This window comes from Enhydra lutris, unplaced genomic scaffold, assembly GCF_002288905.1.
Source record: "Enhydra lutris kenyoni isolate GAN:26980312 unplaced genomic scaffold, ASM228890v2 scaffoldscaffold42, whole genome shotgun sequence".
NCBI classification, from domain to species: domain Eukaryota; kingdom Metazoa; phylum Chordata; class Mammalia; order Carnivora; family Mustelidae; genus Enhydra; species Enhydra lutris.
The window spans coordinates 17,348,440-17,370,639 of record NW_019154126.1 but is presented as its reverse complement, the minus strand read 5'-3'; the positions used below and the strand labels follow the sequence as shown (position 1 = coordinate 17,370,639).

At 36.1% G+C, this 22,200-nt stretch overlaps 1 protein-coding gene across 11 annotated transcripts; it reads right to left on the bottom strand.

The window, feature by feature from the left end:
* Positions 1-507: 507 nt before the first annotated feature.
* On the bottom strand, positions 508-21,891 carry LOC111155540 (cAMP-responsive element modulator-like). 11 transcript variants are annotated; one of them, XM_022515739.1, is made up of 4 exons: positions 21,709-21,891; positions 10,375-10,410; positions 6,528-6,684; positions 508-1,326 (listed from the first exon to the last, which is right to left on the bottom strand). In XM_022515739.1, exons 1-4 carry the CDS (start codon positions 21,818-21,820, stop codon positions 1,182-1,184), a joined length of 450 nt encoding a protein of 149 aa, XP_022371447.1. In that variant the 5' UTR covers positions 21,821-21,891; the 3' UTR covers positions 508-1,181. The 11 variants fall into 11 exon arrangements, with proteins under 11 accessions (XP_022371447.1, XP_022371454.1, XP_022371449.1 ...); XM_022515746.1 differs by lacking the exon at positions 21,709-21,891 and adding an exon at positions 15,319-15,414 and having other exon boundaries at positions 508-1,740; positions 10,375-10,548; XM_022515741.1 differs by lacking the exons at positions 10,375-10,410; positions 21,709-21,891 and adding exons at positions 10,449-10,548; positions 15,319-15,414 and having other exon boundaries at positions 508-1,740.
* Positions 21,892-22,200: the final 309 nt, after the last annotated feature.

Genomic DNA, 22,200 nt, shown 5'->3' with positions numbered 1-22,200 from the left:
TAGAGTTTCAGACTTATACCTTAAAGCTTTTTATTATAAAAACAGAATGAAGTGTAAATACCACTAAGAACACTGCCATCTCAATGTAATGGACTTCATGTGAATGTGTTGACATAAAAATCTTTAATCTGATATAGACTTCAAGCTGTTTTGAAATGGAAAATAAAATCTTGGGTTGTTTTTGTTTTTACTTTAAAACTATTATGGCCGTTAGCTAAAACTCAAAGTAAGGGCCTATCTGCAGAAAGGCTTTGTCCATCATCACATGACCTGAGTCTCTGTAGCTGCTCTTCTATGAAACAGCTCTGGGGCCATCCTTCCCACAAGATGGCAGAAAGAGCATCTGCAGAGAACAAAACCTGGTGTAGAAATTGGCTTGCGTATCCTTGAGGGTTTGCAAATACAATATTAACTTTTACTTTTAACACATTCCAGATATATTAAAAATTTGTTGTAACTTTCATGAGGTTCATTCATTCAAACAGACACTAAGAACTTCTGCAAGATCTTTTATATTACACAATAGAGTAAAAACTGTAGTAAAAGTTCAGATAGTTAAATGAGCACCAAACACTACAAAGTGTAACCAACATGGTTCTATTAAAAACGCTCTTCAACTATGCCATTCAAGGACAGCAATACAATACTTTCTTTACAAAGCAACTAATATAAAAATCTGCAAATGCCATAAATTCATTTATAGGCTCTTATTTTCATATAAGCATGTCATTAGATTCTTTTGATTCTTTCTTTCCTTCAATTCTTTCCTGAGGTATTTTTTTGTGTTTGCTTTTATTGTACTGCTGGATGCATTATCTTTGATCATCCTTTCCTAAAATGATTTTTAAAGACCTGCAAAAAATTTTATTGCATAGGACACTATTCATGACAGAGGTTGGGAACTGCAAATATGTGGCATTGGAGTAAGTCTTACAAATATTGCATTTTAAGAATCTGTTACATACTTTTTTTTTTTTTTACAGCTTGTCTCTTTAAAAAAAAAAATTGAAGTTACAGCTAAGAGTTAACTACGTACAGTGAAGCATTTTAGGAATGTCAGAGGTTAGAGAATACAATGAATGATACAAAGGAAAAAAGCCATAATTCTTGCTGGCTATATATTGTATTGCCTTCAAAAGCAACTGTACATGTTGTAATCAGTTCATAGTTAAATATTTCTACTAATCTGTTTTAGGAGAGCAAATGTCTTTCAAAGTTTCAAGTTCCTCTATGAGCTTCTTGTTCTGAACTTCCAGCACTGCAACTCGACTCTCCAGACATTTTACATATTCTTTCTTTCGACGTCGACATTCTTTAGCAGCTTCCCTGAAAAAAAGTAGAAGCAAAAGGGCAAACAAAACATTTTTTTTTTGCATGCTATGGACAAGCAGACTGAAGTAAGCTTGGTAAATGTGATCATGGCTACATTCCAAATCTTGGAACAGGGTTCCCAATTCAATGTCAAACACTAAGCCAAACTGGATTTTTAAGGGTCACAAGTGTCCCTTCCACAAGTCCACATGGCAATTAGTAGAATTGCTGCATCTCCTGCCTTGATTAGAGTTCATAATAAACAAGGTCCAAGTCAAAGACAGTTACTCTGCTTTATGGCAATAAAGATCTTTGAGGGCCTTGAGTTCCTCAATGAGAGTCTTGTTTTGGTTTTCAAGCACAGCCACACGATTTTCAAGACATTTGACATATTCTTTCTTCTTCCTGCGACACTCCCGGGCAGCTTCCCTGGAACCAACACAAAGCAAATGACTACAGGAACAACCTCCCAGCACGATCCAGACTGGTTCAAATGAACTTCTGTCCCCCAAACTCAAAGACCAATCAATCCTAGGCAAGGTTTGTACAAAGCCACACAACGAATGTAACCAAGCACATGCCTTTTGTAAGAATACTTTCAAACAACAGGAATGACTTGAGAGCACGATCAATGTGTCCATCATTCATTGTAAATGCTGTTTTCTTAGGGCACACATTCTGTGATAACAGTGACCAGAATGATTTTCAGTAACCTAAAACAATAGGACCACATCCCCAAGTGGAATTTCTACAAAAACATTTACAGATCTTTTCAATTCTCTTGAGTATTTTTGTCCACCAAAAGCCACATATTCCATCACAATGAGTTAACTTTATTTTGGTCAGAAATATTGGAAAAATTAATCCTCAGAAATTTGAAATGTCAATATTGGAGATTTTGTTTCTTCAAGACTGAATCTCATCGGTAAAACAAATAAGCTTGACCATGACTGCAAGAAGCAGTTTATTGGCTAGAAAACAACATGGATAAAGACAACGGTAAGCAAGTCACATACATTTTCATAAACCATAATGAAATGGACTCCGCTTCTGAAAATTAAGGAAGGGAAGAAGGGATAGCACAGAATCCAGCACTCAATAATTCAGACACTTTAAATCCACGAAGTGACAGCACCAATATTAAAACCTCGGAAAGGAAGCTACTATAACCCAAAACTCTATGTCAAGACTGTTTTTGAATCACATGCATTTACTACCCAATCTATGGATCTTTAAAGCGCTGTAGGCATGCCCAAAAGAAGGAACAGACCAGCCAAAGCAACAAACACAAATACACAGATGAGTTAGTCATTCTCATGCATAACCCCACCAAAAAATAATAAATAGAGCCAACATTTTTCTCTTTTTCCTTTTTGTCAGGGTGGGAAGGGGTGGCAACTATATCCTTTAACTCCTCTGTAGAATATACCCTCTGGTAACAGTGTTCTTTTGAAGGAGTCAACTGAAAATAACTGCTTTGGGGTACACTTCAGATCAAAAAAGCCTATGTTGAAAGAGATAACTCAAACATATATTAACAGGAGTTGTGTTGGATGTCTAAACACCAGTTACTATAATTCTAGCTAGCACTGCTGCAATTCTGAACCAGGAGTGATGTGTACAACAGATTTGGCCAATTCTGTTTTATTTTTAGGATAGTTGACTCACTAACAACTGGTTATCTGTTTTTTCTCCGTGGGGCCAAGTGTCAGCAGAAAAAAGACCTTGAAATCCCAGTGAGCTGCAGGAAAAAAACCAACCCCAACTTCCTAGCCAAGAGCAATGCACTCACCCTGTGAACTCACCAAGTTCTCAGGCTTCTCAACTAGTTAACGAGAAAATTTTAAAAATGTAAGAAGTAAACTGAATCTGACAAATACAGATTGATTTAATCTCAATGATGCATAGGGAAAAACTGAGAACAAATCCAACCACACATAAAATTTGCAACTCTGCTTTCCACAAAGGAACTAAAATACATTTATGAATACCAACGTTTTCATGGATTGAATCATTATATTAAATTCTAGATCTGGAAGGAAGATAATCACTCTACAAAACATGTTATCATTAAATGAAATTTTACATATAGCAGTGCTTGATATTTTTTAATTTCTTTACCAAGGTGTACTATCTATTGTAAATATAATTCATATCTTATGTGGGAACGGTGCAGGTTACCAGTCAAAATGTTCCAAGCACCAAGCTTTAAATGATCGCACCAGTAGATGGTACATTCCCAAGTACTTCCCAGCTATGGAAAACACCTGTTTCTTCTATTAATAGCTAGCTCAGTTTTTAGGCCTTGCGTTTGTCTGGATATATCCTCAGCATGGAGAGGAAGTACATGGCAAAGAGGAAATGCTGACAAGGCTGTAAAGAAATATAAACTGTGGCTGGACTGGGAGAAATATCTATGAGATCTGTCATAAATGCCAGCCAAAGAATAAAAAGAGAATGCATGAGAGGTCTTTCACGTTAATAAGTAAAACCTACATACTCTCCATGAAGTGAAATCTGCAGCTTACTCTGAGGTCTCTTTGAGGTGACTCTGGAGTAGTGCAGCGGGCAGGCTCTGGAAGAAAGACTGCCTGATTGCACATCCAGGTTCTGTCCAGTGTGGGCTGCATGATCTTAACCAGTTCACTATTTAACCACTCTGAGCCTCAGTCCCTCATCTGGAAAGTAAGGATAATAACCAGACCTGGTTTCATGTGCAAGTTATGTGAGAGTTAAAGAAATGGTAGAAACAAAGCACTTACAACCTGCAAATGGTACTTGCTCTGCTGAGCCTCCTGTTAGCCATTTATCATCGGCTCTTCCCTTGTCCTGCACTTAGACTGAGATCTGGAAAGCTAAGATAGACCCTTCGCAGAATTCCTTGCAGCTAGGGATTCTATTAGCTATTTCTATTTCTAGAAAATGCGGGTGAAAGATGCTGTAAGGACCTCCCAGAAGTTTTCAGAAGATCCAGAAGCTCTGGACCTTCTCCCTTCTTCCTGCCTGTTGTGATCCTAAGAATAAATGTCACCTGCTGAAGCTGACAAGGCAGGGAGGAGAAGCCTAGATCCTTGATGACACTGCTGAGCCTTTGTTCTGGCTGCACATACCTCTGGGCCAGTCACATAAGATCAAAATAACACCTGTGAGGTGAAGGCTCCATTTCCCTGTGTTATTTACAGCTCAAACACAAACACTACCCAATAGCTGTTATTAGCGAATTATTTTTTTAAAATGTAAAATTTCATGACTGTTTTCCTCAGGGAAATTTCTTATTTATGTGTAGGTAGCTGTGGGGCACTTTTAGAGGAACCCACTTGCCCAGTATTTCACTATTTCATTGATAGTTCCACTGACATTTTTTTTTTTAAATCTAAAAAACAAAAGGGAAATAAGAATGCTACTTTCTAGGTCTTTTTATTTTCTTTAGGAAAATAAGACATCAATGAACAATTTTACAGTTTGCATTATTACTATACTTTATACTATTAAACTGAATTCTGTGACCATAGAAGCAAATGTTTTCATAGCTCCCTAAGATCTCAGAAAGGACAGTTTTAAAATATCCATATTCCTCCACCAGATCTAAGTTAGAGATCTTTGATAGCAAGACTTCCATAGAACAACTATGTGTGATACTTCATTCAGCCCCTTCAGGATTTCTGAATAAAATGCTGACAATGAAAAATAGGAACCCAGCATGACTTAGTCAATCTGGAACAATCACTGATAAAGATGTGCGTGTCTTAAATGATCTTAGTTTGGGTAATCTGTTATATTTTCTAGGGTACAAAACTCCATCTAGTGATCTGTGATAACTATGATGTTTGGGAACTAAAGCCAACTTAAGGAGTCCTGTATTGTATAAAAATGTGACCTTTATTTACTTAATATTTTATTTATTTATTTGATAGAGAGAGCAAACAAACAGGGGGAGGGTCAAAGGGAAAAGCAGACTCCCCGCTGAGCAGAAAGCCCGATCAGGACCCGATCCCTGGATCCTGGGATGATGACCTGAGCAGAAGGCAGATGCTTAACTGACTGAGCCACCCGGATGCCCTCAAAATATGACATTTAAAGGGATGTTAATAAGCTGAATATAGCTGCTACTGATTCACATTCAGTTACAAAGGACTGTTACAAAGTCAGTACTTATTTCTGAATTGTAGTGGCTCGAAAGTCACAATTTCTAGACTAACTAGCTTGCTAATGCCTACTAACAAACCATCACCACATGGTCCTGGTCAGAGGTGAGCACATGATGTCATCTGAAATGTATTGTTTTCTTACAATGAGGATATGATTTAACACTTAGGAATAAGGTGACCAAATGACTTGGAGAACTCTTAGACTATTCTGTTCATTTTGAAAATCAGATTAATTTGTACCATTTTCCATCATAAAAACTAACCCAAGAAATAATATACAAGTCAAATTAAAGAATTTTGGAAAACAGCATTTTTATGACATACTCCTATTTAAAAAATAAAATTACAGCAACATGGTACAAGAGTAAGTGAGAAAATGAGAGTGTGAACTGAAGGTACATATGTTATAATATTAGTAGGTATCTCTAAGTGATGGGGCTCTGAGTAATTTTGTTTCTTTCTTTGCTTTGTATTTGCACTTGACCAAAATTTATCAGACTTAATATGTATTTCAGTATTATAGAAAAAAAGTTACAAAATAGATAAAAGGAAACTACATACAAAAGGCTTAGAAAATTCTATTTATTTATTTATGTAAACTCTACCCCCAAAACAGGGATTGAACCCATAACCCCAAGATCAAGAGTTGCATGTTCTACTGACTAAGTAGAACCAGGTGCCCCTAAGAGGCTTAGCAATTCTTTACTCACACTTAATTTTGCTCATAAAGAAGCAAAGAAATTACACTTATCACCTATTTCACAAAGTAAATACCAAGTAAAAAATAAATCTTTATTTGTAATAAAGCCCTTGCATCATCATTAAGAAAATTAATGTATCTTTTAGACATTACCGTTACCACACGTAGGGATGTGCCACCTGCTGATGAAATGGCACTCTGATGACAAGACAATCTAATTATGGTCACATGCAGAGCACAAACCCCAAAATGCCACAGAACATGTAACTTGGGAGAAATGACTCAGGAAAAGCAATTTTTTTAAAAGCCCCACAGCAATAAGTTGTGTGTCCAATAGGTGGTTACTGGTTTCCGGTGAAACATCCTACCTGTTTTTCATTAGCCTCAGCTCTCGTTTGCGTGTTGCTTCTTCGGCTAGTTGCTGGGGACTGTGCAAGCTTCCTGGCGAGGCAGCCATCACTACTCCCTGTGGCAAAGCAGTAGTAGGAGCTCGGATCTGGTAAGTCGGCATGTCACCAGTGGCGGCTGCAACGAAACAAAATATGACAAGTTTATATAAACAATTTACAACTTGATCTTTTATATAAAACTGACCTGGAAATAACATACTTCTTTCTATATGTCATAAGAAGTGAACTTGCTAATATTTAAGATGATTATTTTGAGCATTAAAGTCTTAGGTATCAAGGATCTTCAGCATTTGGAACAATAATATTCAGCATGCTCTATACAGTTAAGGTAGAAAAATGCCCCCACACATTTTAGAAAGGTTTTTACCAAAGGCTAAATTAGGGAGACTTTTCAACTGCTCTCTGGGGAAAAAAGCCCTGATGTGTTTATCAATTCACATGATATAAATACTTTCACGGTGGCCAATTTCAAGCTACCAGTGTGACCTCTTGGAAGGTGGAGATGAGAAGACATACACAGTAAGTAGGACACCATACAGATAAAAGAGATGTAAATAACCTCAAGAGCATAGATAAAATTATGAGAAGTGATGAGTTTTGAGTATTTATAGTTTTTAACATAATCTATTTGTTAAATATATTATGTATTTCTTTATATATATTTAATTTTTAACAATGGCTCTTTTTACACCAGCTCACAAAACCCCTGAAAATTTAATAATCACTCTTGCATACCGGTGGGAGCTGGCTCTAGCATACCACTGCAAAAATGTTAATTAAGCAGAACATCTCCATTCTCTGAATATTCCAGATAAGAGATTTTCCTGTCCCCTATACCGTGCCTGAGACAGTTACTGGATATCTGTAAATATAAGTCCTACTACCAGAAGATGACTGAGGCTCGCTGTCTTTTCAGTTTAAAAACCAAAACAAAATAAAGAACAAAACAGCAAAGCTCTATTTAAATCTAATTTCTCTGGGGGATGATCATTTTTGTCTTAAGTAGGTTTCTTGAGATAATGATACATTTCTAAGTATTCATTTAAAAAACTTTTCTAATTATAGTGCAATCATAGTTAAACGACAGACTTAATATTCACTTAGTATTCAAACTGAATACTAAAAGTCCTCCAAGTTTCCTAATTTATACTCAACATTTGCCTTTCTACTCTAATGAACATAGCTTCCTAGAAGAGACAGATGGATTTAAGTGATGAAATGTTTCTACCACCACTGTTTCAACTTTGAGAATGTATGGTCCAGAGTTAATCTGACACTCTAAGAGATTACAAAATTCATGCTGTCTCAAAGCTAACTACAAGATAAAGGTTTTAAAAAAGTTACCAAATCCTACAAAAATCGGTCTGAACCAATGCCAATCAAAATAGAAAACACATCACTTCCATATTTCATTAAAATGCATTATAACCATTGAGTAAGAACTGAAATTTTACCCAAAAGGGACACAAAGACTTTTTTTTTTTTTTAACAAATTAAAATACCTATGCAGTTTAAAAGATCAATCAAAAACTGATCTAGGTGCTCCTTTTTGGGTAAATGCCAGGGTTTTTTTTCCCCCTAGAGCTTAAGAATTAGGTGAAAATATTTTTTAGACTTTCAAAAAAGAGCTTTGGGGGAAGATCACTTAAAGGTCTTCATAACATTAACAAAAATACCACTTATAAGGATGCACTTCTCCTTCCTTCTACATATAATCTTAAAAACAATGGTGACAAATAGTAACTGATAAGTACAAAGATCACCAGCAAAATCTCTATCAATAATAAAATTGGGGAAAATCCTAAATTTTTGTGACTATTTAAAATTCCGTATACACAGTTATCTCATTGTATATCATAGAGTATCTCAGCTTTGAAATATTTAAGAAGATAATTTTAAAAACAGTTTTAACTGTTAACTGACTCAAGATTTTTCTATTTTAATCATATTGTCAGGGGAGGTAGACTGGAACACAGAATAACATAGTTCTCTCCTCTCTCCTCTTTACCCACATCCAGGGAAGAAGGTTATGGGACAATAAAGGTTGACACAATGGAACAGCTAGAGGCTACACAGGCTTTCTAAAACTGGAACAATAGCCAGTGACGAATGAGAAGTTTATGAGATGTTTATGTGTCATTGTGTTGACATTCGCAGGGGGCATGGGTACAGACCTTGGTCTAGGGCTTTTCTTTTGCAAACTCTGGTTACAGAGAAGTGCAATAAAATTAATAGAGGGGTTCATTATACTTTCTCTCTCCCTCTCCTTTTGTATGCATCTGCTATTTTCTGTCTATAAAGTTAGAGCAGAATTCTCATATGATATGTAAAAGTTAGTTTAAGAGTATTCATTCTTTTTTTAAAGAGGAAAAAAAGGGGGGTGGGTATACTTCATAGATGAAAACTGAAGTTCATTCATTGGTCTTACAAGCAGAAATGGTTCTAAACTTTTGCCTGTTTCCAAAAGCTGAAACCACCTTCAAAGGACCAAATTTGGCAATTCAATAGAAGCAATTCAAAAGAAGTATTCTTAAAACATTCTGAGTAACAGCTCAGGAAAAAGATATCACTTTAAAATGATAACTTGGAAGGGGATGATATATTTAGATATATTAGTTCTGGGACATTAGCTAATAAATAGGGTTTTATTGCAATGTTTCAGATATACTACATATTTATCTCCAACAAAAATCAGGTTGCAGGTCATTAGTTCAAGACAGAAATATGAATTGGCATTAATTAGTAGGAGTTAATACACATTTTTGTAATATCCTAAGGAATCTATATGATGGTACACTTTAAGTGGTCACAGAGTAAATGTCAATGGATAAATTCCATATACTCAAATAGGATCTTATCAGTAAATACACTAAAAAGATATGGGCAAAGAGAATCTCTTGTTTTGAGAAAATCCAAATGTCAAAAAGTTTTGTTGCTGAAAGAAGTGATAAAAAAAATTTGTATCTTGGTTAGCTTCAGTTTCTAATGTTACCAATTCAGTGGCAATTAAAAGCAGATTCAATACCTAGAATCACAGTTCAAAGAACCACCTTACAGTCTTTGATGACCTATTCTTATCTCTGTACATCTATAAAGGCCAGTTCCTATTCTAACTACTAAATATGTGTCCACGTTATTTATTCTAGAATTTCACTGTATACATTATTTCTGAAAATAAATGAGTCACCAGTGGGGCTATCATTTTGTGACTGAAGAAAGATAATACATAAAAGATACTTCTATACTAATTTTATTCTAAGGCAGCAAAAACTTTAAAGACAAGCCAGGGGTGTCTTTTTTAGCTGGTATTCCCTATAACCTAGCACAGTGTCTGGCATATCATGGGTGCTCAGTGGGTTTACACGCACACCACAAAGGAAATTTTGAACTTCCCAGGGTTTTGTCATTTGAATGTTTAAAATAAGCAGTATTATTATTGTAAGACTATTGTTAGCTATTGTTATAGCTAAGTCTTTAAGTCTTTAATACTAAGGCATGAGAAGCCCTTATAAGATGCTATGTATTTATTCAAACTGGCATTATTTCCTAATCTTCCTTTACATAGGAGTCATTTCACCTGGCATTTGAGAAGCAGGCGAGTTCTAATTAGTGTTTCCCACTATCTACCTACTGACAGGAAAATTTTTTTCAGTTTAGCATCAAATATTTCATGGAAAAAGAAAATTCCTAGAACTCTCAATTCTGGTCATTAGGCTTCATACCTCTCTTCGCAAGCTTTAAACACGGTACAGTAGAAAAAGCATGGGATCTGGAGTCTGGATTCTAGTCCAGCTCTGCCACTTACCAGCCATGTGACTTGGGGCAAGTTCAGTTTCCTCATCTGTAAAATGGGGATACATTATCTCATTTAATACTCACAATAAACCCTGTAATGTATGTCAAAGTGTCTAGCACAGTGCCTGGCACATGGTAGGCATTCAGCAAATGTTAGTTCCCTTCCTCTTCCCTTCCTTAAGTTCTGAAAGACAATGTTCCAAATTATGCTTATACTGTATATTAGTTAAAAGGCATATAACATCCATAAAAATATTTTCCCCTGGAGTTTCCCTTCTAACAAACCTGGGTAAGAGAATGATTGAAACATATGTCTCTTATTCCTTATTTTTTAAAAAAAAATATGCCTATTAAAAATGTATAAAATTTATACAATATTTTATTATATTCCTTTAGAGAATAAATTATTAGAAGATAATAAAAGTCCTTTTCAATGTTTATAATCATTTAGAATAGAACCTCAAAGGTGGAGAATCACAAGTAACCATATTATAGTCTCATCAGACTGCTAATAAGAAAACTAACTGAAAAGCCTCACAAGTCAAAGAGGTATTTGTTTCTTCCTAACAAAGAAAGAAATAAGAAACTCAGCCAAATGCCTATCTTGATAGTTTTCAAAGTGGAACAACTTATCCACATCTCAAATAATGGTGATTTTGTTTGTTTATTCATCTACTGATTGATATCCCTGTAGTACTGAGCACATTAACTGAATAAAAACATTTTTATAAATGGAGCTCCTACCTTCATATGTCATTTTGCTATGTGTCCCTTGTCCCAAATCTACCTAAGTAACAAGCAACAGAGCTAACTTTGAAGTTGTACTGATAAGCAGGGACTTCTTTTCCCTAGCTCCAAGAAGCTATGGACATCTTTACTTTTCTTTTTTCCTTCTCTCCCTCCCATCCACCGCGCCAGGGCACACAATGCCTAAATCAGCCTTGTCCTTGCCTGGTGTCTCACAGTGTCAAAACCTTTCCCTTCTCCACTGCTCTATTTTTTCCAGGAAAACTAAATCCTGATTAACTGACTATTTAAGCACAGTTTCAAATTTGTTACAATAATTATAATACTCAGACCACAAAGAATTAAATCATTAACTATTTTTACTTTAAGTTACATATAAGGGAACTTCCTGAGTTGTTTAGTGAAAATCTTAAGAGTCAAAAAAAAAAAAAATCTATGTAAAAGATAATAAATTATAAGTATTGACATGAAAAGTTCTGTATATTATCAAATATATACTCTATTGCCCTGTGAGAGTAATAATATTCTAGGAAAAAAATCCATTTTTACTATTTAAAATGATGCTAGCTTTATTTTGTATGTTTTCTGAGTAGTGTGTAGTATGCTGTGGTAACTCACCTAAAATTAGCATGAATTTATCAGGTGAATTTTGAGGAGCAATGTAATATGGTGTGAACAGAACCAGACAAGGTCTGGTCTTAAAGTCTGAAGGTCCAAACTGGTTCACCACTTGTTAGCTTTGTGAGCTTGGAAGAGTTATTTACCACTCTGATACATGTTATTATATGAAAATATAATATCTGCTCTGAGCACATCAGTAAAAATACATGGAAACTGCTTCTCCTCATGGGTATTTAAATAGTTTCCTCAGGAAGGCCTACCCAGATCCTTTAACCTATATTACCTGTTTCCTGTAGGTCTCTCACCACCTGATTGTTTGATAGCACTGAACACATTTGTATTTGTATTTATATTGTAACACTGCAATTTTTTAAAAGCTTACATAAATTCAAAGTATCATAATTATTTTATTAGGCAATATATTCATATAGGCAAATAAAACTGGGCAGAGTGAAATAATCATCCCAAAAAATATTTCATCGAAATTTTTTCAAAAATATTGGGAATGTAGAACAATGGAAATTTCAGTAAAACTTCCATACAGATTCGGAGTTTTATTAAAACTTAAGGTAGATAAATGACTTTTTTCACTTCTACCATAATTATAACTTGCTTTGCTGGCAAGTTTAAGAAACTGTTTATACTTGATCCAAACCTTTCTTTTATGTGACAATTCCCCAAAAATAAGCTTTTCAAATGCCCTTCTTTCACAAGGTGAAATGTATTCTTATTCTCATGCATCAAATATTAACTAAGACACTATTTTCCAAATTTGAATGAGCTGGAATATTTATTTTTAATAATTCAGAAATTCAGGCTAAATACAATATATTAGAGTTTATAAGACTCAGAGACTAAAAGATACGGAGTGAGGCTCTTAATATAATCAGCTTATGAATAAAGAAAGCCAAAAACTACTTCTAACAAAAATTTAAACTATACCCACAAGTCTCAATAATACAATTTTATAAACTATAGCTATTCACTTTCCACATTTTATTCCATGATCCTATAAATAAATACCTAAAACTTTTCCCATACCAGTCATTGTTAGCCTGATTTTGGTCTAGGCAAGTTTTTCAAACTGTAAGTTTTAGACCATTAGTGGGTCATAAAATCAATCTCATTAGCAACAGAAAAAAATAGAAAAGCACATTATATCTCTACTATATTTAAAGATAAGCACTTCTAAAAAAGCAAACAAAGCAACCAAAAACACTGCAGGGCTTAAACTCATGACCCTTAGATCAAGACCTGAGCTGTGATCGAGTCAGAATTAACCGACTGAGCTACCCAGGCACCCGAAGATAAGCATTAGAGACAAACCAGAAGAGACTCCTAATCATAGGAAACAAAATGAGGGTTGCTGAAGGGGAGGGGAGTGAGGGGAAGAGGTAGCAGGGTGCTGGACATTAAGGAGGGTATGTGATGTAATGAGCACTGAGTATTACGTAAGACTGATGAATCAAGGACCTCTCCCTCTGAAACCAATAATAAGATATTTTATATGTTAATTTAAATAAAAATTAGAAAACTTGTTTTATGTACACACACACACACACACACACACAGAGGTATACAACATCATGACGTAAAACGTGGGTCATGATAAAAAATATGTGTAAGCCAAAGATCTACATCAGCCCATGTGGTTCACCAATCCATACAGTAGGTCCTCTACTATTACTTAAAAAAAAGTCTCTTAAACACTGTGCTCTTCCAGCTCCTCAAAACAAACAAAAGTTTTTCATTTTTAAACAGCATTTCAAAATAGAATTGGTTATTTCTGAAAACTGATCAGATTTCTAAAAATAATGATTTCCAAAACACAATGAGGTCTTGTGAAAAAAGTTTGATATTTTAAAATTTTAGCATTTCAAAAACTTTAAATTGGAAGTAACTCATGTATGGGTAAAACTGTGAAACAAAGCTCTTCAAGGACAGTGTATGTTCATTCCATACACATAAATGTATAAGAATGTTCACTTACAAGCAATGACTAAAAATATATACAAAGTTTTACTTTAAACTTTCATCTTTAAATATATTGTGAATTTTCAAATCTTTTATTTTTTTTATTTTTAATTTTCTCTCATGGTTAGACCTAAGAATTGGAATTAAAGTCTTAGTAAAGAAAGATATAAGCCAACTAATGATTTTTAGCAAACAAATATATGCACAAAATGCCTTTTGCTTCTAGAATCATATTGCAGTATTTAAGATTATTTTAAGGCCATCTGTAAACTTGTCATTTGAGAAAAATAATAGTGCATCAAGATAATTTTCAAAACGCTTTAATACAGGTTTTAGTTGCTCAGATCAGTGGAGTGTTTCCATCTAGGAAGAGGGTTTAGACCCACTGACTCTGAAAAGCTAAACTGTGGTGAAGCTGTTGACAATCATCTTCGTGATTTCAACTGCAAATTCAGAACTTGGTTAGAAATGAGACACCACCGAAAAAAACAACAATGCAACCCTAATACAGAACATTAGCAACTAGGTCAGGATCATTCTGTCATTAAGAAAACCAAACAACAGGATTACTGATCACAAATTTCAAGAACTGAGACTGGGTGGTGGAGGGGGTGGAGTGGGGTGGGACAACTTTCAGACAAGCACTTCCCAGACTGAGCGCTAGAGGGCACTCCCAGGCGCCAGTGGCCGAGAGCGAGCAAGGGTGCGGAAACCCTCCAGCTCCAGAGCCCACCTCTCCCCCAGCACGTGCGCGGCGGCCTCAGCAGGAGGCTCAACCTGCCCACGTAGGCGGAGGCGGGACGGACGGCCTCGGAGTTCTGCTCACCCAAGCATTACAGGTTTCACAAAGCGTTCCCCCTCGTCAAGCAGATACTTACCTCAAGAGAAACGCTAAAGTAAGGATTACGAGCAAAGCTATTCAGTGTTAAGAGCGATCTTGGAGATAGAGGCAGTGGCGAGCTAGTTAACAACTCTAAATCTGTCAGCAGCCCTTGACAAAGCAGAAAGGAACTGACTAAATCACAGCATGACTCGGAGCTGACGTCAATGTGCAGCTCGCTTGGAGTTTAACTTTTCCACTTCCCTGCTGAACACGATTCCAGGAAATGTAGTGACGTCAGCCCTTTGAACTCGATTAGCTGAGGTACAGACCATTTTAAACACAGGAGGAAAGAAACAAGTAGGCACGCAAACACAGCCGACACGCTGCGTTTTCCTAGTCTGTTTTGGAGCAACATTTGTACACAACAACGAAATCGGAAGCTTAATTTTTTACAAGTTGAACGGTATGTTTAACGGTATGTTTAACTTGTAGCTGCACTGAATTTGCAACAGGTTGCAACGAAGTAACAGCTTACTTTAGTAAAGCACAACGGAGAAAGAAAGGATTACTGCCTTGGTCAAAAAAGCAATCCGCTGAGCAAAAAGCATTTACACTAAGATGCCTTCACAGAGTGTGCTCAGTACATACAGATATATATTAAAAGAAATTTCTTACTCCTCAGCCACTGGAAAATTAATACTTTTTGAAACACTCAGAGGTCCCTAAATTTTTCTAAACTTCAAAATAAAATTTTCAGAATTAATTTAAATCTCTCTTTAAAATTCTTACCTGTTTCATCTCCAGTTACAGCCATGATGGGCTTCTGCATACAGAACTGTCTTGTCTCCCCTATCACAGGTTGACATACAGTGTTCCAAACTAGCAAGCATGTGAAGGATAAGTAGGAGTAACTTACATCACAATGACATCACTAGCCTATCACTACCATCAATTTGCTTTGTCACAGAGGAGCTCAATGAAACCAAAGCCCTATAAAAATCCTTCCTGTAATAAACCATATTAATGTTGTTGTACATAGAAATCTGTTGAGATGGGCTCTGGCAAAAAAAAGTCTCATTAGCATTAAGTTACAAGATTGTTTCTTATGGAGTAACTAACTTCTTTATTATTGTTCTGTCCAAGGTTTCTAGATAAACAAAGGGGGCGTAAACACTGTATCTTTTATAACTCCTAGAAGGAAAACAAAACAAAACACATGGAGATTAAAGCAATAACAAAGGGGCCCCTACTGGCTCAGTCATTAAGTTTCTGCCTTCTGCTCAAGTCAGGATCCCAGAGCCCTTGGGATAGAGCCCTTGCATTGGGCTCTCTGCTCTTGGGAAGCCTGCTTTCCCTTTCCCACTCCCTCTGCTTGTGTTCCCTTTCTTGCTGTCTCTCTGTCTCTGTCAAATAAATAAAGTATTTTAAAATAAGTAAATCAGACAAAAACCCTGACAATCAGCCCAGAAAAACATTGTGAAATACTCAGAAATGTATTTCTTAAACACTTCTAAATTCGTCAAGGAAGAAATAACCAGCCACCTTCTTACACTTAACAGTTTTATATGCTTAACTATTTGCTACAGCACCATAAAATCCAGCTGTTCCCAAGGTGAAACAGAATTTGCGAATTTCACTTGAATAAATACTGACATTAAAAAAATTCACTGTGCCAAATGTAGCAAGAACTATATAGCATTCTTCCATAAATATTAGTTTGAATCATAAGAATTTGATATTTGACCTTTTTGGCTCATAAAAAAACAGCAATTCCATGAGGCTCAGTCTAATACATTATTTTACTAAATTAAAAACCCTTGAAAAGAATTTGGGGATTTAAAAAAAATTCATAAATAAATCACAATTACTACTAGTAAATTTTTTAAATGTCAAATGGTATTTGGATCACTTAATGAAGAGTGCATGAAGAGCTAGATCACTATATGAAATTTAACAATGGTAAGGTTAGTTAAAAAAAAATTAGCTCATGTTCAACAGTATAAAAGACCATAGTCTGGAAAAAGAAATGATTTGCACATCTATCTAGTGTACAATAATAAGTCACATGGCACTGAAACATTTTATTGTTACCAGTGGGCTGAATAAGGCCCATTCCCTTATATGATTAGAATTCTACCTAACCTTAATATTAATGATGTTGATGTGCTTCTCCAGAGCACATGAATTGAAGACATCTGGCTATGTAAGAAAGTGTGGAGAGCAACCTAGACATCAGTCCCAAACAGAGGCTCCATGACAGACTCTCTTCCATCTCAGCCATACCTAAGGGTTTCATTTAATAAATGGTTTTATTAAACATCTATCATGCGCCAGGAACTGTGCCAGATACTAAGGATCTCTACCCAAACAGAAGTTATCTAGGCATGTCACACATACCCTAAGGAGGTACAGTAGGAACTGACAGGAGGTTATCTAAACCAGATCTGCAGGATCAGGGAAGGCTTCCTGGAGGAAGTACTAAGATGAAGCCTAAATAATGTAAATGACTGACATAAGTGTTCCTGTCAGGGCAAATAGCTTAGTGTGAGGCCCTAGAAAGGAAAAGAGGGTGCGGCATAGAACAGGAAATGAAATCTTGCACAGAGCTGCATTACAAAAGAGGGAGAAGTTGAGAGGAAAAGTCTAGTAAAGGTGGCAAGGCCTAGATCAAGCAAAGATTTGGGCCATGTTAAAGATTTTGGACTAAGGGACGCGTGGGTGGCTCAGTTGATTAAAAGTGTCTGCTTTCAGCTCAGGTCATGCCCCAGGGTCCTAGGCTCCTTGCCCAGCAGGGAGCCTGCTTCTACCTCTGCCTGCAGCTCCCTTTACTTGTACTCTCTCTCACTGCTCTCTCTGAAAAATGAGTAAGTAAAATCTTAAAAAAAAATTTGTTTTGGATTTTGCATAACAAGTAACAAGACTTCACTGAATAAGAGGCTGACACAGTTAGATGTGAATTTTAGAGATACCATTCTGAACTGCAGAATTGAGTATAACAGAAAAAAAGAAAATGTTGGAGGTAGAGACATTTGTTTTTAAGAAATATTAGTAGCTCCCAGGATTACTGGGAGGGATGAAAAAAGGGAGCCTGAGCTTTCAGGAACAATTCTCAAAAAACCAGACCAAGAAGAGATATGCCACCTCTGGCATGATTAGGAAGATCAGGGAACTTCTCCACCACTACCAGCTCCAGGGCAGCCACCCAGCAGAAGGGATGACCGGTTGGAGGGCATGACAGTAAGTAGGATTGGACAGCAGGAGTGGAGAGGAGTGGAAGGATGAGTGGTTTAGCTGGGAGGAAGGAGAGATGACACACAGGTTCTTAGCCTGAAGCAACAGGTTGGACAGGAGTCCATTACCAAAATAGGGTAAATAAAAAGAGAACTAGGGTGGGGGAAATGGATGTGACTTTGGACTGAAAGAGTCAAGAGATGTGTGTGGGACTTCTAAGCAGTTAGATGGGAGTCAGGGGCATGGTCAGAGTGCACTGACAACCAATGCGCAGGGATGAAGTCAGCCAGGGAGAGTGCGCCAGTCAGATGGAAGAGGGCCCAGGACACGATCTTGACAAACACCGACGAACAGTAAAGAGATGAGCAGAGGAAGATTAGACCAAACAAGGAGACTGAAAGACATGTAGGAGAGAGAAAAGAAAAAACTAGTAAGAACACAGTATCATGATGGGAAGCGAAGGAAGCAGAAGTCAACAGTGTTTAAATACTGCTGAGGGATCAATCAAGAGAAGGACTGAGAACTGGCAAAGAAATCCCGTGACCTGTGAATGGAATGACAGGAGGGAAGGTGACCGAGTAAGTGACACAAGAATGCCCATTGACCCTGTATTTAACATAGAAGTAGAACTCCTACCCACCATTATTTTAAGAAGAGGAGAAAAGGAAAGGAAAAGAAAAGGCAAGGAAAGAAAAATTAAAAGAAAACACAGGGAATCAAGATTGGAAGGGAAGAAACAAACACCTTACTTGTGTTTGATAAAACATCCACATACCAACACAGATAGATTTACAAAGAATGAGCACATTATTAGAAGTAAATTCAGTTTAGCAAGATTAATAAATAAAATACATTTTAACAAGTCAGTAATATTTCTCTACAACAGCAACAACTAGAAAATGTATTGCTCATAATAGCAACAAAAACCTTCAAGCATTTAGGAACTTAACAAAATATGAAGTACTTTCACAGGAAAAATTTTAAACTACTAAAAAGTTAAAATAAGATCCAAATAAATGAGACATTCTACAGTTTGGAACAGGTCAATTTAACATTATAAAGACCTCAGTTCTTCCTCACCCTTATACACGATTCGTAGGAATGTAAATTGGTGCAGCCACAATGGCAAACAACATGGAGGTTCCTCAATAAATTAAAAATAGAGATACCCAGAGTGCCAGGTGGCTCAGTGGGTTAAGCCTCTGCCTACGGCTCAGGTCATGATCTCAGGGTCCTGGGATTGAGCCCCGCATCGGGCTCTCTGCTCAGCGGGGAGCCTGCTTCCCCCCTCTCTCTGCCTGCCTCTCTACTTGTGATCTCTCTGTCAAATAAATAAATAAAATCTTAAAAAAAAACAAAACTACCCTATGATTCAGCAATCACACTACTGTATATTTATAAAACAAATAAACAAACAAAAACAAATACTAACTGAAAAGATAAACACATTCCCATATTCACAGCAGCATTATCTACAACAGCCAAGGTCTGGAATCAACTGGAGTGTCCACTGATAGGTGAATAGGTAAAGAAAATGCAGTGTGTGCACAAACACAAACACACAAATACACCTATTATTAGACTATAAAAAAGAAGGAAATCATGCCATTTGTGACAACATGGGTGGAACTTGAGGGCATTATGCTAAGTGAAGTGAGTCAGAGAAAAGACAAATACCATATGATTGCACTTACAAGTGGAATCTTCAACAACCACCACCCTGGGACCTGAGTGTGATACAGAGAACAGAGGAGTGGCTGCCAGAGATGGGGAGGCTGTGCTGACAGGGAGGGAATGTACAAAATGGGTGGTTATCAAAAGGAACAAACTTCCAGTTACAAACTAAGTCCTGGGGATGTGATGAGATACAGCACAGTGCCTGTAGTTAATACTGTGCTCTCTGTTTGAAAGTTGCTAAGAGAGTAAGTCTTAAAAGATCTCTCATAAGAAAAAACCAATCATCATAATGTGGTGGTGGATGTTAACGAGACTTACTGATTTATTGTGGTAATTACTTAGTGTGTAAATGAATATCAAATCATTATGTTGTACACTTGAAACTAATATAATTGCCATATGCCAGTTATACCTCAATTTAAAAAAGGACTTCCGTTTCCCCTAAATTAATCTATACATTAAAAGCAACCTCATTATTGGTTTTATTATTATATTGTTGTTATTTAGAAACTCAAATTTATTCTAAATGCATACTGACGAATAATGGTTCACCAAGCTATATCAGCACTGAAAGAATTTTTTTTTTTTTTTTAATAAAAAAGGGAAACTCGTCCTGTGAGATAACAAACCTATATGGTACTACTGGCATATAGAAAAGGAGACCAATATGGGGGCATTTGGATGGTACAGTCAGTTAAGTGTCCCTCTCTTGGTTTCAGCTCAGATCATGATCTCAGGGTCATGGGACTGAGCTCTGCGAGGGCCTCTGTGCTCAGCACAGAGTCTACTTAAAACTCTTTCTCCCTCTGCCCCTCCCTCCTACTCTCTTTCTCTCTAAAATAAATAAATCTTAAAAAAAGAAAAAAAAAGGAGACCAATAGTACAGAATAGAGAGTTTTGAGACAGATCCAAGTATACACGAGAATCCACTGTATAATTAAGATTTTTAGCCCCATAAATTAATGGGGAAAAGACAAACAATGAGTAGGGGAAAACTGGCTCCATATGTGAAGAAAAATGAATTCCACCTAATACTATATATCAAGGTGAAACTCTGGTGGACTGAGGACAAAAATGTGAAAGGTAAAACTATAAAGCTAATATAATTATTATAGGAAAATATCTTTGTGACTTACAGAAGAAAAAAGAGTTCCTAAATAAAATCCCACAAGCACAGAACTCATTAGTCTATTATCTATGCAAAATAGAAAAAAAATTTTTAAAGCTCTTCTGGTGAAAGTATCAGGTTTACAGTGGATTTCCATATAAAAAAAGATAAATTAGAAGAAATAAGGATTCTTTACGGTGATTTATTTAGACATAGAGGGTTCATGAGAATCAGGGGAAATAAAGCAGGTGGCTTTGATTTTACAATTAAAAAAAACCCAAAGTATTAGGTATGTACTATGAATTTGTTTTACTCCATAAATGGAGTGGAACTACCACTCAGTTCTTCATACATTTTTATTATAGTCCACATTAACCCCCAAAATACCTAAGAGTAAAGCTAGTATCAAGAGAATCATCATTCAGAATCTGCTTTTTTCCAAACTTGCAAGACTTTCAAACCAAAAAAACAAATATTATTCTCTTTAAAATTAGTGCTACACCAAACATCCTAAGCAAATGCTAAGAGGAATAGAGTTAAATGAAAACATAGGATTTTTGCAAGTTGTATTAAACACATTATAGTTACTATGAGCAAAACTGAATGAAATTAAAATAACATATAACTTGAATTGTATTGAGATCCTAGGTTACCCTAAAAGCTTAGGGTTACATCCCAAATGTTTCATTTTACTACTTCCACCTGACATTTAAATATACTAGAATGGTCTAGAGAGGGGGAAAAAAAAAAAAAAAAGCATTTTTTTGAAATGAAATGTCTAGAAATTAGATTTGAAGGAAAAACCCCCAACTCAGTGCACCACACACTGGATATTTAAATCTTCATAGACCAGGTAATAAAAAATATGTATTAGGTACATTTATAACCCCCAAATGAAGATTATTTATTTAATTAAAAAGTTCATTCACATGTCCCAAGTCTTTTTCCCATCATGCTATTCGGAACAGAACCTTTCTTTACAGCCAATAAAACCTGCTAAAAAGTGAAAATCGTGTAATTTAACGTGTTGTTGAATGTACTAAAATAAGTGCCTCCCCCCAAATCTGCCTCCTGTATATTTCAGGAAACTATAAAATTCCCACTAACTGGTGTGATATAGTGATGCATAGGTATTCTAAATGTACGAGATTAATAAAATATACCTTGAACAACAACCTGGCTGCCTGGGACAAAGAACTGCTGTGTGCCATCAGCTGACTGTGCTGCATACTGTACAATTGTAGCACCTGGCGGAGGAGCTCCTGAATTTGTCATTGTTAATGCCTGCAGTCCCTGAACACCATCAGATCCTGGGTTAGAAATCTGGATTGTTCCACCTTGGGCTATAGCAACTTAACAGAAAAAGAAAAGAAACATTAGAGAATTTCAAGATTCACTTGTAATAATCCCATATTGGAAGAATACACTGTGGCTCTGTTAATTACCAATGCTTCTCATTGTCAGTTTACCCTTATTTCTCTATGCTGAATTGATAAGGAGATCCTTCTTCATGGGACAACACTCTGAAAAAGCTCATAGACACTGGAAAATATCTTATATTCAGAATTATTTGAAATACATAGAACCCATGGAGTTTGTCTCCTCCTTGGTATCCATCCAGCTAAATTATTTAAGAGGAAGAGTGGAGATGAGGA